Source organism: Podarcis tiliguerta (assembly GCF_965153285.1).
Source record: "Podarcis tiliguerta genome assembly, chromosome: 5".
NCBI classification, from domain to species: Eukaryota; Metazoa; Chordata; class Lepidosauria; order Squamata; family Lacertidae; genus Podarcis; species Podarcis tiliguerta.
Genome location: NC_139538.1, coordinates 2549565 through 2566552, shown reverse-complemented (window position 1 = coordinate 2566552; position 16988 = coordinate 2549565). Strand labels below are relative to the sequence as shown.

The 16988-nt window shown below is 46.8% G+C and overlaps 1 protein-coding gene across 5 annotated transcripts in view; it reads left to right on the top strand.

Moving 5' to 3' along the window:
• The window catches only part of LPP (LIM domain containing preferred translocation partner in lipoma), a 283835-nt gene that overhangs the window by 120501 nt on the left and 146346 nt on the right, over positions 1 to 16988 (top strand). For all 5 annotated transcript variants that reach the window (XM_083442228.1, XM_083442226.1, XM_083442227.1 and 2 more), the window contains one exon: positions 7922 to 8123. In XM_083442228.1, coding sequence (XP_083298354.1) covers positions 7931 to 8123 — 193 coding nt within the window. In that variant the 5' untranslated portion in view covers positions 7922 to 7930. The remainder of the gene's footprint in view (positions 1 to 7921; positions 8124 to 16988) is intronic.

Genomic DNA, 16988 nt, shown 5'->3' with positions numbered 1-16988 from the left:
AGAGAGAGGGGTGTGGAGGGGAGGAACCAGCCCAGGAATCTATGACCCCACCAAACTGGCTGCCATTGCTTGTGGGCAGTGAGGAGACTCAAACCCCTTCCAGCAGCTGAGCTTCAGCAGGCCTGTGTGTGTGGGTTTTTGTGTTTTTCTGAGTGCCAAATCCAGACAGAAGCAGAGACTTGCTCAAAATTTAAGTCTGCGGTGGGTCTTTGTGGAATAGGGGCATTTCATGGAATCCTAGAGTTGGAAGGGACCCCGGGGTCATCTAGTCCAACCCCCAGCCCTGCAGGAATCACAACTAAAGCATTTGTGACACATGGCTGGTATGTCCCCCTTCTGGCCAAAGGGGGGAAGTTCAGGGGGAACCAGCCACTCCAGCCAAATAAGGCTTCTAATGCTGATAGGCTGGAGTTGGTCAGGTGATGCTTCTTGGCCCCTCTCAAGGTTCCTGTGTCTGAACATGGTCGCTCATTGGAACAAATAGGGCTGGATGCACCTCATACACTGTGGTGTAAGTTGGAAGGTATCCCAAGCATCATGTAGTCCAGGCATCCCCAACCTTTGGCCCTCCAGATGTTTTGGACTACAATTCCCATCATCCCTGACCACCGGTCCTGCTAGCTAGGGATCATGGGAGTTGTAGGCCAAAACATCTGGAGGGCCAAAGGTTGGGGGTGCCTGATCTAGTCCACCCCCTGCAATGCAGAAATCACAACTGAAGCATCCATGACAGATGGCCGTCCAACCTCTGCTTAAAAAGCTCCAAGGAAGGAGAGTCTACCATCTTCTGAGGGAGTCCGTCCCTCTGTTGAACAGCTCTTACTATCAGAAAGTTATTCCTGATGTTTAGTCGTAATCTCCTTTCTTGTAACCTGAAGCCATTGCCTCGAGTCCTACCTTCCAGAGCAGGAGAAAACAAGCATGCTCCATCTTCCATGGGGCAGCCCTTAAGATGTTTAAAGATGGCTCTCATATCTTGAAATATACTTGGAGTCGAGAGTGGATTTCATGCTCCTTGTTCAGCTCATAGTGGTGAGGAGGAATGAAAGTTCCCCTGAAACGTCTGCTTTATATACATTATTTACACAATGGGCCCCACATGATTGGCTAATTCCGGGATTCTCCTGTAGGCCAATCAGGTTGCCGATTCACTTCCACCTAGAGCTGGATTGGGTGGCTCCTATGGACCAATCAGACTGCTGCATTCTGGACCCTGTTGTTCTAGGACCATCAGACTGCTGCATTCTGAATCCTACTGTTCTAGGGCCAATCAGACTGCTGCATTCTGAATCCTATTGTCCTAGGACCAATCAGACTGCTGCATTCTGGACCCTATTGTTCTAGGGCCAATCAGACTGCTGCATTCTGAATCCTACTGTTCTAGGGCCAATCAGACTGCTGCATTCTGGACCCTATTGTTCTAGGACCAATCAGACTGCTGCATTCTGAATCCTATTGTTCTAGGACCAATCAGACTGCTGCCTTTTGGATCCTATTCAACTCAGTACATAACATATCTCCTCTCAGTCTCCTCTTTCCCAGCTCCTTCAACCATTCCTCATCAGGCTTGGTTTCCAGGCCCTTGATCATCTTGGTCCCCCTCCTCTGCCCACTTTCCAGCTTGTCAACATCCTTCTTAAATTGTGGTGCCCAGAACTGGACACAATATTCCAAGTGTGGTCTGACCAAGGCAGAATAGTACTATGACAGGATTCAAACTCCTACTTGATGATGATGATGATGATGATGATGATGATTATTACCCAGCCCATCTGGCTGGGTTTCCCTTGCCACTCTGGGCAGCTTACAGCATATATTGAAACATAATAAAACATCAAACTTGAAAGGTGGGTGACCTTGGGCTAGTCCCTGCCTCTCTGCCTCTCCTACCATACGGGGGTTTTGTGGGGATTAAATGACAAGCAGGAATACCATGTATGCCATCTTGAACTCTCCGGATCAAAGGTGGGATATATGAATGCAATAAATAAGTGAGAAAATCCCACCTACCCCGGGGAAAAAAGAATCATGAGAAGTGTAACTTACTTCCCACACAGGTACAATTCCCAGCACCCTTAGCAAACTACACTTCCCAGGAGTCTTTGGGTCTGTGTGGTACCTTGTTTCTCAAACACTTTGGTTCCCAAACGCCGAAAACCCAGAAATGAGTATTCCGGTTTTTGAACGTTTTCCAGAAGCCGAACGTCGGCTATTGTTTCCGGGGCGCCTGCACCAATCAGAAGCTGTGCCTTGGTTTTTGAACATTACGAATGGACTTCTGGAATGCATTAAGTTTGGTGCTTTTGTTTTTGCTATTTATTTTGCGTTTTTCTTTTTGAGGTTTTTTTCAGTTAATTTGTTTTTGTGACTGTGCGAAACCCAGTTCAGCTACTGATTGATTGATTTGTGACTGCGGAAATGGATAAAAGACCCCCATCCAAACAATGACTATCATCAGTGCAGGGAAGGGGGGGGGGATCAAATTTTCATTTTTATCATCTCCAATACAGTCTTATTTATTTTATAGTGCTGTACATTGATTATTGCTTTCATTTTATGGATCAATGGTCCTGCTAGTAAAATTCATGTTAAATTGCTGTTTTAGGGGTTGTTTTTAGAAGTCTGGAACGGATTAATTCATTTTGCATTACATCCTATGAGAAAGCGTGCCTTGGTTTTGGAACGCTTTGGTTTTGGAACGGACTTGCGGAAGGGATTAAGTCTGAGAACTAAGGTACCACTGTATACAGCCTAAGAGAGATGTCCTCCTTGCTGGATGCAGACCAGCTTTTGCCTCCAGCTGTTTCTCATGTGCCCATTTTAACGAGCCATCTCTCCTCCAGCGATTACTCAACCTTTGACGGCTGGCGGGCTGGAAGTGTGAGCTGACTGTGCTGCGTTATCAGTATTGCACTTGAGCTGACGCTGAGCGGGGCGAAAGGTTTCTATATGTGGCGCGTGGTCTGAGACAACTCATCTTCACATGCATCTGATCCCCGGAGCCTTGCTCAGTCACATGCTGGGCATGAGTAGTGCCAGCCACGAGGAAGGACTGCTCAAAATGCACCCGGTAGCCTCAACCCTAGAGCAGGGTCACCCGTCCTCCAGCTGTTTGGCATCTATCTGAAAGTTGCCTACGCTCTGAACAGTGCTTTGGCAACCCATAATTTTTTAAAGGGATGTGCATGTGTACATCTCCCTCTATGAACCTGCCTGGGTGCTAAGATCATTGAGTATAGCATCTAGATCAAGGGAAGTAATAGTGCCACTGTATTCTGCTCTGGTCAGACCTCACCTGGAGTACTGTGTCCAGTTCTGGGCACCACAGTTCAAGAAGGACACTGACAAACTGGAATGTGTCCAGAGGAGGGCAACCAAAATGGTCAAAGGCCTGGAAACAATGCCTTATGAGGATCGGCTAAGGGAGCTGGGCATGTTTAGCCTGGAGAAGAGGAGGTTAAGGGGTGATATGATAGCCATGTTCAAATATATAAAAGGATGTCACATAGAGGAGGGAGAAAGGTTGTTTTCTGCTGCTCCAGAGAAGCGGACACGGAGCAATGGATCCAAACTACAAGAAAGAAGATTCCACCTAAACATTAGGAAGAACTTCCTGACAGTAAGAGCTGTTTGACAGTGGAATTTGCTGCCAGGGAGTGTGGTGGAGTCTCCTTCTTTGGAGGTCTTTAAGCAGAGGCTTGACAACCATATGTCAGGAGTGCTCTGATGGTGTTTCCTGCCTGGCAGGGGGTTGGACTCGATGGCCCTTGTGGTCTCTTCCAACTCTATGATTCTATGGTTCTATGAGTGAGCAGCTTCTCACAGTCTCTCCAACATCGGAGGCACGGATGGTGGCAATGTGAGAGACAGGGCCTTTTCTTTGGTGGCTCCCAGGTTGTGGGATTCCCTTCCAAGAGAGGTTAGATTGGCTCCCTCCTTGTTATCCTTCTGCCGACAGGCTGAGATCTTCCTCTGGAAACTAAGGCGCTGACAGTGCTGCCCGCCGGGCTGCCGCCAAAGCACATTATATTTTACTTGCTGGTTCTAAAAACCTTGCAAGGCATTTTCACTTGTTGCTTTCATCATTCTATATTTTGCATTGATGTTTTTACACGCAGGCATCGTTTTATATGTACGCTACCATGCAGCAATTCAAGCCATGCTCAAGGCTGCTTACGACCTGGGGAAAATCCCTAAGTGCAACGTAACAAAAGTAGCCAAACACAATAAATGAAACATTTAAAAAATGCAGAACTGAAACAGTTTTTACATTTATCACAGTATCTAAAATGAAGATGGAAAATAGTGGAGAAGGTCTTCCAGGACTCCCAACCGAGATGTTATGCCACCTTTGCATAGTTAAAACTGTGTTCAAGGTGGCTTACAACATGAAAACAAATACAGTGGTACCTTAGTTGTCAAACTTAATCCATTCTGGATGTGGGTTCGACTCCCAGAACGGTTCAAAAACCAAGGCATGGCTTCCAATTGGCTACAGGAACTTCCTGCACTCAAACGGAAGCTGTGGAAGCTGTGTTGGATGTTTGGCTTCCAAAAAATGTTCGCGAACCAGAACACTCACTTCCGAGTTTGCGGCATTTGGGAGCCAAAACATCCGAGTACCAAGGCATTTGACAACCAAGGTATGACTGTACGTATAAAATAATAATAATAATAATAATAATAATAATAATAATAATAATAATAATAATAATAATAATAATTTATTATTGATACCCCGCCCATCTGGCTGGGCTTCCCCAGCCACTCTGGGCAGCTTCCAACAAAATATTAAAATACACTAATGCATCAAACATTAAAAGCTTCCCTAAACAGGGCTGCCTTCAGGTGTCTTCTAAAAGTCTGCTAGTTGTTGTTCTCTTTGACATCTGGTGGGAGGGAGTTTCACAGGGCGGGCACCACCACCGAGAAGGCCCTCTGCCTGGTTTCCTGTAACTTGGCTTCTCACAGTGAGGGAACCGCCAGAAGGCCCTCGGAGTTGGACCTCAGTGTCTGGGCAGAATGATGGGGGTGGAGATGCTCCTTCAGGTCTACTGGGCCAAGGCCTTTTAGGGTGTGTCACCTTGAATCACAACTTGGAGGAAAGGAAGGATAGGAATACCTGAAATAGAAAAACAAAGAGCCATTCACAGAAGGCCCAGATTGTTGAGTGAGCTACAACAGTGTGATGCTGAGGAGTAATTGGGTGATGGCTTAGTTGTAAAGTCATTATGTTTGCTGACCCTAAATAGCATGGGGAACTAAGGGGGCATCTCTTGAAAAGCTTGTCTTGCCTATATCCATCCCCAAGGAGCCACAAGGCACCTCATTCCTTGCAAAGTTTACGTCTCATTCCTTGCAAAGCGAATCTTGGCTGCGTTCGCCGTTGAGGAACAAACATGTGTCCACTTACGAGACTGTAATTGTTGAATAAGCAGAAGCGGTTGTATTTAGAGTGAAACCACCGGGAACAAAGGGTCCCTCTTGAGACTCTCTTGTTGGGGAGGCGGCCTGGCCGTTGCTGGCAAATGCTTCTCTTTTTCATGTGGCGCCTTTTAAGGGAGGCTTCCTGAAGGGTTTTTTTTTTTTTTTGCCGTTACTCGAAGATTTGCTCGCTCGCAGAAGAAAAGAGCAAGCCATCTGTTTGAGCAGGAGATGGAATAACGAGACAGATCTGTAGCTAAATAAGTTCACATCTGCTGGGAGGAACCATCAAAAGACAACTGAAGGTTCTAATGAGTGCCACATGCGGATGAAACCCGAGAAATATTGAGGGAGATCGGCTGCCAAGAATTGTGTGTGTGCGTGTTTGTGTGCCTCTGTGTGTGATCTGGGCCAGCTTGCTTTCGTTCCTCCTCCTCCTCCTCCTCCTCCTCCTCCTCCTCTTCTTCTTCTTCTTCTTCAGCTTTTCCTTTTCAAGTCACGCAGAAGCAGAGAGAGGGCAAGATCTAGGTGACAAGACGCCATCGCTGCTCTCAAATCTCAGCCTTATATCAGCAGTTTGGGGTCGTAGCAGAGAGGTTTGCTGATGTGGGGCAGCAGACAAAAGCAAATAGGGAGCCCTTACCCACAAGACTGTAAGAAGAGGTTGCTGGATCAGGCCATTGGCCCATCTAGTCCAGCATTCTGTTCTCATAAGGGCCAACCAGATGCCCCAAAGAGCAAAATTATCCCCCGTCACGACCGAAAATGTTCTGCTGTTATTTTGCAACATTGCTCCTTCCTTGGGAGCACAGAACTTGAAATTTCAGTTCCAAAAATGTATATATTCACAATTTTTTTAAAAAGTGGAGAGGGGAAACTTTTTCCTCCCTCATTGCACTAAAACTCATGGGCATCCAAAGTAGCTAAATGTTGGAACATTCGCTTTCTAATGTTGTACACCACCCTGAGATCTTTTGATAAAGGGTGGTACAGGGGTACCTCTGGTTGCGAACGGGATCCGATCCAACATGAAAAGAGCGCAACCCGCAGTGGCGCGTCTGCGCATGCGCAGGTTGCGATTCGCTGCTTCCGCGCATGTGTGTGACAACATTCTGCGCATGTGCGAGCGGCGAAACCCAGAAGTAACCCTTTCCAGAACTTCCGGTCATTGCGGGACGTAACCTGAAAGAACCTAACATGAAGCTGGACACGGTGAGAACAGGATCATAGCTGTCAACTTTTCCCTTTTCTTGTGAGGAATCCTATTCGGAATAAGGGAATTTCCCTTAAAAAGGGGGAACAGTTGACACGGAAGAGAATTAAAACAAACATGGATAGCTCAATTGGTTGGAGCGTGGTGCTGATGATGGCAAGGTTGCATGTTAGACAGCTAAATATTCCTGCATTGCATGGACTTGAACTCTGTGATTCAGCAGACCCAGTTAGGAACCTGGAGTTTATCAGATACTACTGCAGTTTGGGACTGCAGAATGGGACGCTGGTGGCGCTGTGGTCTAAACCACTGAGCCTCTTGGGCTTGCCGATCAGAAGGTCGGCAGTTTGAATCCCCGTGATGGGATGAGCTCCCGTTGCTCTGTCCCAGCTCCTGCCAACCTAGCAGTTTGAAAGCATGCCAAAAAGTGCCAGTAGATAAATAGGTACCACTCTGGCGGGAAGGTAAACGGCGTTTCTGTTCGCTGCCCTGGTTTCGGTGTTCCCTTGCATCAGAAGTGGCTTAGTCATGCTGGCCACATGACCTGGAAAAACCGTCTGCGGTCAAATGCCAGCTCCCTTGGCCTGTAAAGCGAGATGAGCGCTGCAACCCCAGAGTTGTTCGCGACTGGACTTAACTGTCAGGGGTCCTTTGCCTTTACCTTTTTACTGCAATAGAACAGAGCTCAACGTAACGTGGTTGTTTTGAGTCTAACTGCTGCTTAAGAAGAAGGCCTACTCAGAGGAAAATCAGAACAAAGCTTAGAGAGGAGCTCAGATGCAGCACACAGAGAGTCATAAGACATCGAAACATCTCCAAGCATCCTTCTACATGCACCAAGAAAGGTTACAGGTCGTGAGCAGCAAAACAAGTAGCATACTGATAACTTCACCCCCATAATTACCTTGGGGTGCCAGACCATTTGGGTCTCAAATGTGCTGCATTATCACTGTTTCCTTAGCTACCAGGCCATCAACAGGGTTGGTGTCATTCCAGTCCCTATCTTTTCCTTGGAACCTCTCAAGGAGATGCCAGATTTCACTCAAAACAGACCTAGCAAAACATCCCGAGTGACTATTTCTGCCGCTTTCAGGGTCAGAATGCAGCATAGGAGTCCTAAAATGCAGGCACACAAAAACAAGCCTATGACCTTCTAGCCAGAGGTTCAATACACTTAATATTGGGACATTTTTTAACTCAACGGAATTCATACCCCGGGTCTCAAATTCTTACGTCACATGGAATCCACAAGCCAATGGTCTTCTTGTGTTTCTCTTTCCCCAGTGCTGAGTGATGTCTCACCCGTCATGGCTGCCCCCCAAGAACCCCAGCGAGCCCGTGGGCCATGTGACCGCGAGGATGGAGACCACCCATTCTTTCGGGACTCCCAGCATCTCCATATCCACTCAGCAGACCCCAAAGAAGTTTGCTCCAGTCGTGGCCCCCAAACCGAAGTACAATCCCTACCGAGCGGCTGAAGGGGAAGGTAAGAATTGTTGGTTGCTGTAGTTCGAAGGATGCTTCCATGTATCAAACAGCAATAACAAACGATACGTCTGTGAAACAGTAATAAATACAGTGGTTTGGTTCCCGAGCACAATCCGTTTTGCAAGTCCATTTGACTTCCAAAATGTTTGCAAACCAAGGCACGGCTTCTGATTGGCTGATTGGCCCTGGAAACAATGGCGACAGCCGAAACAGACATTTGGCTTCTAAAAAAAGTTCGCAAACCGGAACACTTACTTCTGGATTTGCAACATTCAGAAGCCGATTTGTTCAGGAGGCAAGCTGTTCGGGAACCAAGGTATACCACTGTAATGGAGACAGAAGGGGAGTCAATGTCGATAGAAGGAAGGAAGGAAAGTGGCCATTGCGGTATATGGTTCCTTTTTAATTGTGGCATTTTTATCCTTTCGCTATTTCGTTTTTTAAAACTTCCCTGCAAGGCGCTTTAAGAACCTGTTGATGGGGAGGTAAAAACCGAATCAAACGTACCCACAAATAAAACAAACTGCAGCTCTTCACAAAGGTGATTCAAATCTTGTGTCCAGTTAAAAATTATGGTCTGACCACTCCAGATTTGCATGTTCTATTCTGTTTCTTGTGGAAGAGACAAAGAGTTGTGCTTGTTGTTTAGTCATGTCCGCCTCTTTGTGACCCCCTGGACCAGAGCATGCCAGGCACTCCTGTCTTCCACTGCCTCCCACAGTTTGGTCAAACTCATGGCAGTAGCTTCGAGAACACTGTCCCACCAAATGGTCAAAGGCCTGGAAACGATGGCTTATGAGGAACGGCTAAGGGAGCTGGGCATGTTTAGCCTGGAGAAGAGGAGGTTAAGGGGTGATATGATAGCCATGTTCCAATATATAAAAGGATGTCACATAGAGGAGGGAGAAAGGTTGTGTTCTGCTGCTCCAGAGAAGCGGACACGGAGCAATGGATCCAAACTACAAGAAAGAAGATTCCACCTAAACATTAGGAAGAACTTCCTGACAGTAAGAGCTGTTCGACAGTGGAATTTGCTGCCAAGGAGTGTGGTGGAGTCTCCTTCTTTGGAGGTCTTTAAGCAGAGGCTTGACAACCATATGTCAGGAGTGCTCTGATGGTGTTTCCTGCTTGGCAGGGGGTTGGACTCGATGGCCCTTGTGGTCTCTTCCAACTCTATGATTCTATGATTCTATGACCACCTCATCCTCTGCCGTCCCCTTCTCCTTGTGCCCTCCATCTTTCCCAACATCAGGGTCTTTTCCAGGGAGTCTTCTCTTCTCATGAGGCGGCCAAAGTATTGGAGCCTCAGTTTCAGGATCTGTCCTTCCAGTGAGCACTCAGGGCTGATTTCCTTCAGAATGGATCGGTTGGATCTTCTTGCAGTCCATGGGACTCTGCTTTCTGCGTTTCTCCCTGCCCCATACCTGACACTACGTAGGAGATCAGTTTGGGGCAGGTGGGTGTGTTTGGTGGGGAAACGACCTCTTGGGGGGCAAATGGAGGCGGCTGGTAGGACAGGGGGTCTCCACCACCCTGGGATGGAATTGAGAGTGACCAGATGGAAAGAAGGCGTCTTGGCTTGTGGGGTGGGGTCCCCGGCGCACCTGCGGGCCTGAGATTCTCCCCCTTTCTTGTAAGCCGCTCACTATCTCTGCAATGTTGGACGGGATTTCCCTTCTCCTTCCAGAAACATAATTAGCTCAAGAATAGAATTGCTATTTCTTACTCTGTCGGTTAGTTACTCCGATAGAAGCCATCTGGTTTCTTCTTACAAACTTGTATCCAAAGAAACGGAGGATTTCTCCCCCCCCCCAACCCTCTGCATACGATGTCAGTCTGTGAGCGTTTAGAGCCTTTTCTTTCTTTTGTGCTCGGCTGCACCCGAATAATTTTTTTTGGGGGGGGGGTAGACAGACACAAATTCCGTGCATTCCTCATTCCTCTTGCTCCTTTGCGGTTTCCTGCCCTCCCCCCCCCGGGGTAAAACCCTGCTTGTCCTGTGCTGGGCAGCTGTGATGCTTCTGTCGGCTTTCAGCTGCCCTTTGGAAACTGCTGTCATAGAATTGCATGGCTGGGAGGGACCTCAGCGGTCATCTAGTCCAACCCCCTGCAATGGAGGAATCCCGGCTAAAGAATTCATGACAGGTAGCCATCCAACCTCTGCTCCAAGGAAGGAGAGTCCACAACTTCTCAAGAAAGTCTGTTCCACTGTCAAACGACTCTTACCCTCAGAAAGTCCCTCCTGATGCTTAGTCAAATCTCCTTTCTTGTAACTTGAAGCCATGGGTTCGAGTCCTACCCTCCGGAGCAGGAGAAAACAAACTTGCTCCATCTTCCGTGTGACAACCGTTCAGATATTTGAAGGCGGCTATTCTATCCCCTCTCAGTCTCCTCTTCTCCAGGCTAAACATACCCAGCTCCTTCAACCATTCCTCATAAGGTTTGCTTTCCAGACCCTTGGGCATCTTCGTCGCCTTCCTCTGTGCATGTCCAGCGTCATGGGATTTCACCAAATACTTCTCCCACACCTTAGGCTGGGGGATTAGTTGTGGGTTGTTTTTCTGGCAGGGAGTTATTTCTGCTGTTGCTGTTGGTTTTTTTGTGTCTCTGTTTTAGATCTTGTGATTTATGCAGAAATGGTTCAGTTCGTTTGTGGGTTTTGAAATATTGTTAATGAGTACTTTTGTGACATTGCAGCTATGCAATTTTTCATGTTGTGAGCCGCCTTGAGCAGGGCTCGAACTGGGGGAAGTCGTCACACAAATAAAATTGTGCATGTGTGAATGCATAAGAACTAGAAACTTAAAAAGATGGAGGACTGGCAGTCAAAAGTTTCCAAACTCTTGTGTCTGAGAGGGATTCATATGTTGACGCTCACTTGTACATATTGTCTGCAATTTGGGCGAATTAAGTTTCCTCGGATCACGACTCCAAGGTGAATCTTGAACTTACATCTGGGACTCTACGTAGTTCTGAGACAAAAAAACTGAAATGCTGCAAAGATGATTATTTTTCTTTTAATGAACTTGCAAGATTTTAGAATCATGTTTTCCTTTTGGAACATAAAAATGGGCATGTTTCTTATTGACATTGTACACACTTGTGCAAATTAATTGAAACAAACAATGTTGTTTATTGTACAAAACTCACATATACATATACAAAACTCACATATACAGTGGTGCCTCGCAAGACGAAATTAATTCATTCCGCGAGTTTTTTCGTAGAGCGAGTTTTTTCGTCTTGCGAAGCACCACGGCGGGGAGGGGTGGGGAGAAGCAGGGCAGCTGCCGCAGCCGGTCCTTGGACTCACCTGCGCCTTGTGGCCACCGTGCGACGCGGCTGCTGGAGGGCGGCGGGGCTCAGGAGCGAGACTCCGGCTGCAACGCTGGCTGCTGGCAGCAACGGCTCTCTGAGGAGCGCGGTGGGCAGTGGGGCGAGGCAGCCGGAAGGTCGGCCGGAAGGTCGGAGGGAGCCGGAGGAGCCGTCAGCCGGAAGGTGGGAGGGAGCCGGAGGAGCGGGGAAGCGAGCGTGCGACCGTCACCATGACAGGAGAGGCAGGGCTGTTTCGTCTAGCAAAGCAAGCCCTTTGGAAAATCCGTCTTGCGAATCACCTCAGAAAACAAAAAACCCTTTCGTCTAGCGAGTTTTTCGTCTTCTGAGGCATTCGTCTTGCGGGGTACCACTGTACATACATTATTAACGGATATGACCTCTGCTATTTTTAAGCAGCATTTGAACACGGTTTGGCATGGAGTCTACTAGTTCCAAACAGTCTCTGTTGATTTTCGGATCCCTGTACCACACTTGAATCAGCGCCTGAATGAGCTTCTCCAGAGTCGTACAGTCTACAGCACGGAGGCGACTTTTGCATATAGCTCACAAATTCTCAATGGGATTTACGTCCAGGGAATTCCCTGGCCAATCAAGTACCTGTATTTGCTGCTCTGTCCTGAATTTCTTCACCACTTCCGATGGGCTAGGTCCTGCTGCAATATCCCAGTACCGTCAGGATACCTCTTTTCCAGCTCTGTAATAACTCTCATTCATGGAACCTCAATATATTGTGGCGAGCGCATCATTCCTTCTATTAGCTGCAGGCTTCCAACACCATCAACTGACTTTTCGTGTTTGTTTTGAGTACAGGATTACGAGTAAGATAGCAAACATGCTTTGTTTCAATTAATTTGCACAAGGCTGTACTCTGCTGAAAATCTGGGCAAATATATATATTTTATAATAATAATAATAATAATAATAATAATAATAATAATAATAATAATAATAATTAATAATAATAATGGCAGCTATCCTCTGCTGCTCTGGCTCATTCTGATATAGAGATAGGGAAAGAGGTTTCTCTGGTTTGTTTCCAAGCATTTGGAAATCAACGCAGGTTTTTAAAAAGTCCTTTCTACTCTGCTTTACAGCATTCCTAAAGCGAGCGACATGGGTCAGTCAAAGAGAACTTGTTCACTGGAACACCAATAATCCCCTTTGCCAGCATATAACCTGGTTGGTTTAGTTTAAATAATCTCTGCAACCTTTTCATGCCAAACCCTCATCTTATCTGCAACACACAAGAAAGAAAGTACATTACCCAGTTAACCCATCACCTCTAGAACTTGACTGTGTTACTTACCTGTCTTGGAGGACCTGTGAAAACTATAATAACCAGAGAATGATAATAACAACCTCAAAGTGCAACCGTCACTCCTGTAGCTGGCTGACTTTGGTTTTGGCTATGACTGCAACTAGTTATAAGTAAATTATAACTATGATTTTTGAATCTTGTTTTATTTTGCTCCTCTATTTGAAGGTTTTGTTTAATATTGTCCAGGTTCAATATCCCACAGATGTATTGCAACCAAAAATGAGGGGCTTTGTGAGAGCGGTATTGAATTTCCTTTGTGTACAATTTCAAAAGTTTAAATTACATTAGAGAGGAAAGGGAAAAGGGGGAAAGAAAGGAGCTTACTCATGGTCTGTGCTCCGCTGCTGCAGCAAAAAAACCCACACGGCTGAATGACGCAGATATATATGGAATAAACTGCAAGTCGAAGGGGGAGACTTCAGGAGGGGCAGGAGATTTCTCCTTAGAACGGCTAAGGCTGATTCTGAAGAGCCCTCCAGAAGTCATTGATTTTTGCCTAATGGCATCTGCTCCCTGCTGGCGCAATGGATAATGGAGCTGGCTGGTGATTTGCGGGGGCCTGAAGACTAAACCAAGACAAGCCCTCCTGCAAGGCCAGGTTGTAACTCCCCATCTAGAAAAATATTGGCTGTTGTTGTTTCTGTTGTTGTTGTTTTCTATCCCACCCTTCATCCAAAGATCACAGGGCTGCTTACCATTATTATTAGTATTTTTATTATTAGGACTATCCTAGGATCATAGAATTGTAGAGTTGAAAGGGACACCAAGGGTCATCTAGTCCAACCCTCTGCAATGCCGGAACCTCGTTGTCGAAGAAGTGCAATATCCCTTTTCAGGAGCGGCAATCGGGACTGTCTCAAGTGTGGCTGCACCATAGGAACAATGGAAGCTGCCTAATACAGAGTGAGATCAATTGGTCTGTCTAGATCAGCCTTTCTCCACCTGTGGGTCCCCAGATGTTGTTGAACTACAACTCCCATCACCCCTAGCTAGCAAGGCTAGAGCTCAGGGATTATGGGAGTTGTAGTCCAACAACAGGGGACGCGAGTGGCGCTGTGGTCTAAACCACAGAGCCTAGGGCTTGCCGATCAGAAGGTTGGCGGTTGGAATCCCTGCGATGGGGTGAGCTCCCGTTGCTCGGTCCCTGCTCCTGCCAACCTAGCAGTTCGAAAGCATGTCAAAGTGCAAGTAGATAAATAGGTACCGCTCCGGCGGGAAGGTAAACGGCGTTTCCGTGCGCTGCTCTGGTTCGCCAGAAGCGACTTAGTCATGCTGGCCACATGACCTGGAAGCTGTATGCCGGCTCCCTCGGCCAATAAAGCGAGATGAGCGCCGCAACCCCAGAGTCGGCCACAACTGGACCTAATGGTCAGGGATCCCTTTGCCTTTTACTAGTCCAACAACATCTGGGGACCCACAGGTTGAGAACCGCTGGTCTAGATGATGATGATGATGATGATGATGATAATAATAATTGTTATTATTATTTATTATTTATATCTCGCCCATCTGGCTGGGTTTCCCCAGACATTCTGGGCGGCTCCCAACAGAATAATAAAAAAGAATAAAACATCAAACATTAAAAAATTTCCCTAAAGAGGGTTGACTTCAGATGTCTTCTAAGTCAGATAGTTGTTCATTTCCTTGACATCTGGTGGGAGGGTGTTCCACAGGGTGGGCGCCACCACTGAGAAGGCCCTCTGCCTCATTCCCTGTAACTTCGCTTCTCACAGGGAGGGAAGCGCCAGAAGGCCGTCGGAGCTGCGAATCCAGTGCACATGACTTCCTCCAAAGAATCTTGGGAAGTGAAGTCTGTTCAGGGTGCTAGAATTGTATCTCTGTAGGAATTATGTCTCTGGAAAGGGGAAACTACAGTTTCCAGAATTCTTTTTTTGGGGGGGATGGACGGACGTACGCACTTCAGATGTGTGTTTGTTGGGTGAGCTTTAAATGTGGACTTGCTCCCAGAAAAAGCAATGCAGTCGTACCTTGGATCCCAAATGGCTTGGCTCCCAAACAAATTGACTCCTGAACACTGCAAACCCAGAAGTGAGTGTTCCGGTTTCTGAACGATTTTTTACAAGCCAAATGTCCAGCGCGACTTCCCATTGGCTGTAGGACACTCCTGCAGCCAATCGGAAGCCACGCTTTGGTTTCCAAACATTTTGGAAGTCAAACGGACTTCCAGAACGGATTACATGAAGGAGCGTCTCCACCTCCATCGTTCAGCCCGGACACTGAGGCCCAGATCCGAGGGCCTTCTGACAGTTTCCTCGCTGCGAGAAGCCAAGTTACAGGGAACCAGGCAGAGGGCCTAAATGGTGGTGGCACCCGCCCTGTGGAACGCCCTCCCACCAGATGTCAAAGAGAAGAACAACTACCAGACTTTTAGAAGACATCTGAAGGCAGCCCTGTTTAGGGAAGCTTTAATGTTTGATGCATTACTGTATTTTAATATTCTGTTGGGCGCTGCCCAGAGTGGCTGGGGAAGCCCAGCCAGATGGGCAGGGTATCAATAATAAATTGACTGGGGGTAACCCAGCCAGATGGGTGGGGTATAAATAAATTATTATTATTATTATTATTATTATTATTATTATTATTATTATTACATTATTATTATTATTATTATTATTATTATACATTAGAGAACCAAGGTACGACTGTACTGGGCTAGATTGGACAAAGGTCTGGCTCTGTTCATTGAGGGAGGGGAACCATAGCCAAGTGGCAGAGCAACTGCTTTCCTGGCCTAAAGCCCCAGATTTAATCCCTGAGGGCATCTCCAGATAAATCTGGGAAGGACTCCCTGCCTGAAACTTTGGGGGGGCTGCTGCCTGGACAGTACTAAGCTCTATGGACCAGTGGCTCCATTCATTCTTCTAACAGGCACCCCAAGGAGCTCTTGATATGCTTAAAGGTATTAGGTCTAGTCGTGGACGACTCTGGGGTTGTGGCGCTTATCTTGCTTTATTGGCCGAGGGAGCTGGAGTACAGCTTCCGAGTCATGTGGCCAGCATGAATAAGCCGCTTCTGGCGAACCAGAGCAGCGCACGGAAACGCCGTTTACCTTCCCGCCAGAGTGGTACCTATTTATCTACTTGCACTTTGAAGTGCTTTCAAACTGCTAGGTTGGCAGGAGCAGGGACTGAGCAAAGGGAGCTCACCCCGTCGTGGGGATTCGAACCGCTGACCTTCTGATCGGCAAGTCCTAGGCTCTGTGGCTTAACCCACAGCGCCACCTGCATCAGCTTGATATGGTTAATCCTGCATAAATAGGGATTTGATCTTCCCCTGCTTTCTTGCAGCCCCAAAATCTTTTGGGGGGGAGTAGGGACTGGGGGGACATGGCCCTTAAAAGCCAGGAGCTCCACCTCTTTTGAAAACCACGTCAAATTAGTGGCCAGCACCCCAATCAGATGCTATATTTAATGTTTTCGCCTCGCCATCATTGCAACCTCTTGCCTAGTGATTCATCCAGACAGTGTCCTGTTTGTGAACCACAGGATATTAATATGAGCAAAAGGGTGTGTGTGTGTTTTCTGGGGGGAGAAATCTTGGAAAGGGGGCGGGAAGCGAAATTAAAAATCCTGACATACTTAGTGATGGCATGAAAATTGTGTTTTTGAGAACAGCTACTGCCAGTACATCTCTCCTCGGCTATATTAAACCTGTTTTGAAAAAAGATAAAGGTTACTCTGTCTATATTTACCCATGGTGTTTGTGCTTAATGAAGGTACAACATTCTAGCAAAGAGAAAATGCTTTTAATGTCAGAAAGCAGCAGCTCCTTCTAAGCCTTTCAGGAGCCCCCAAATAGTCATTTTTATTTTGTTTTATTTTTCCTTCACCATCTCCCAATTCTTAAAGAGATATTAGACCTACGTGCTGCCCCATCAATGAACATCAGCCTGCTGCAGGATCAGGCCAGAGGACCTTCTAGACCAGCATCCTGACCTCACAGTGGCCAATCAGATGCGCCAATGGAAACCCCAAATTCTGGACTTAAGCAGAAGAGCAACTCATTTCACTTGTGATAATCATCCACAGGAGCCATTATAAAATAAAAATAAATAAAATTTTATTTATATCCCGCCCTCCCCAGCTGAAGCCAGGCTCAGAGTGGCCAACAACAGTAAAATGATACAACATTCCAAAATCAGTTCATGATAAAATCAGTTCAAATCAGATTAATGGCAACCATTGGGCT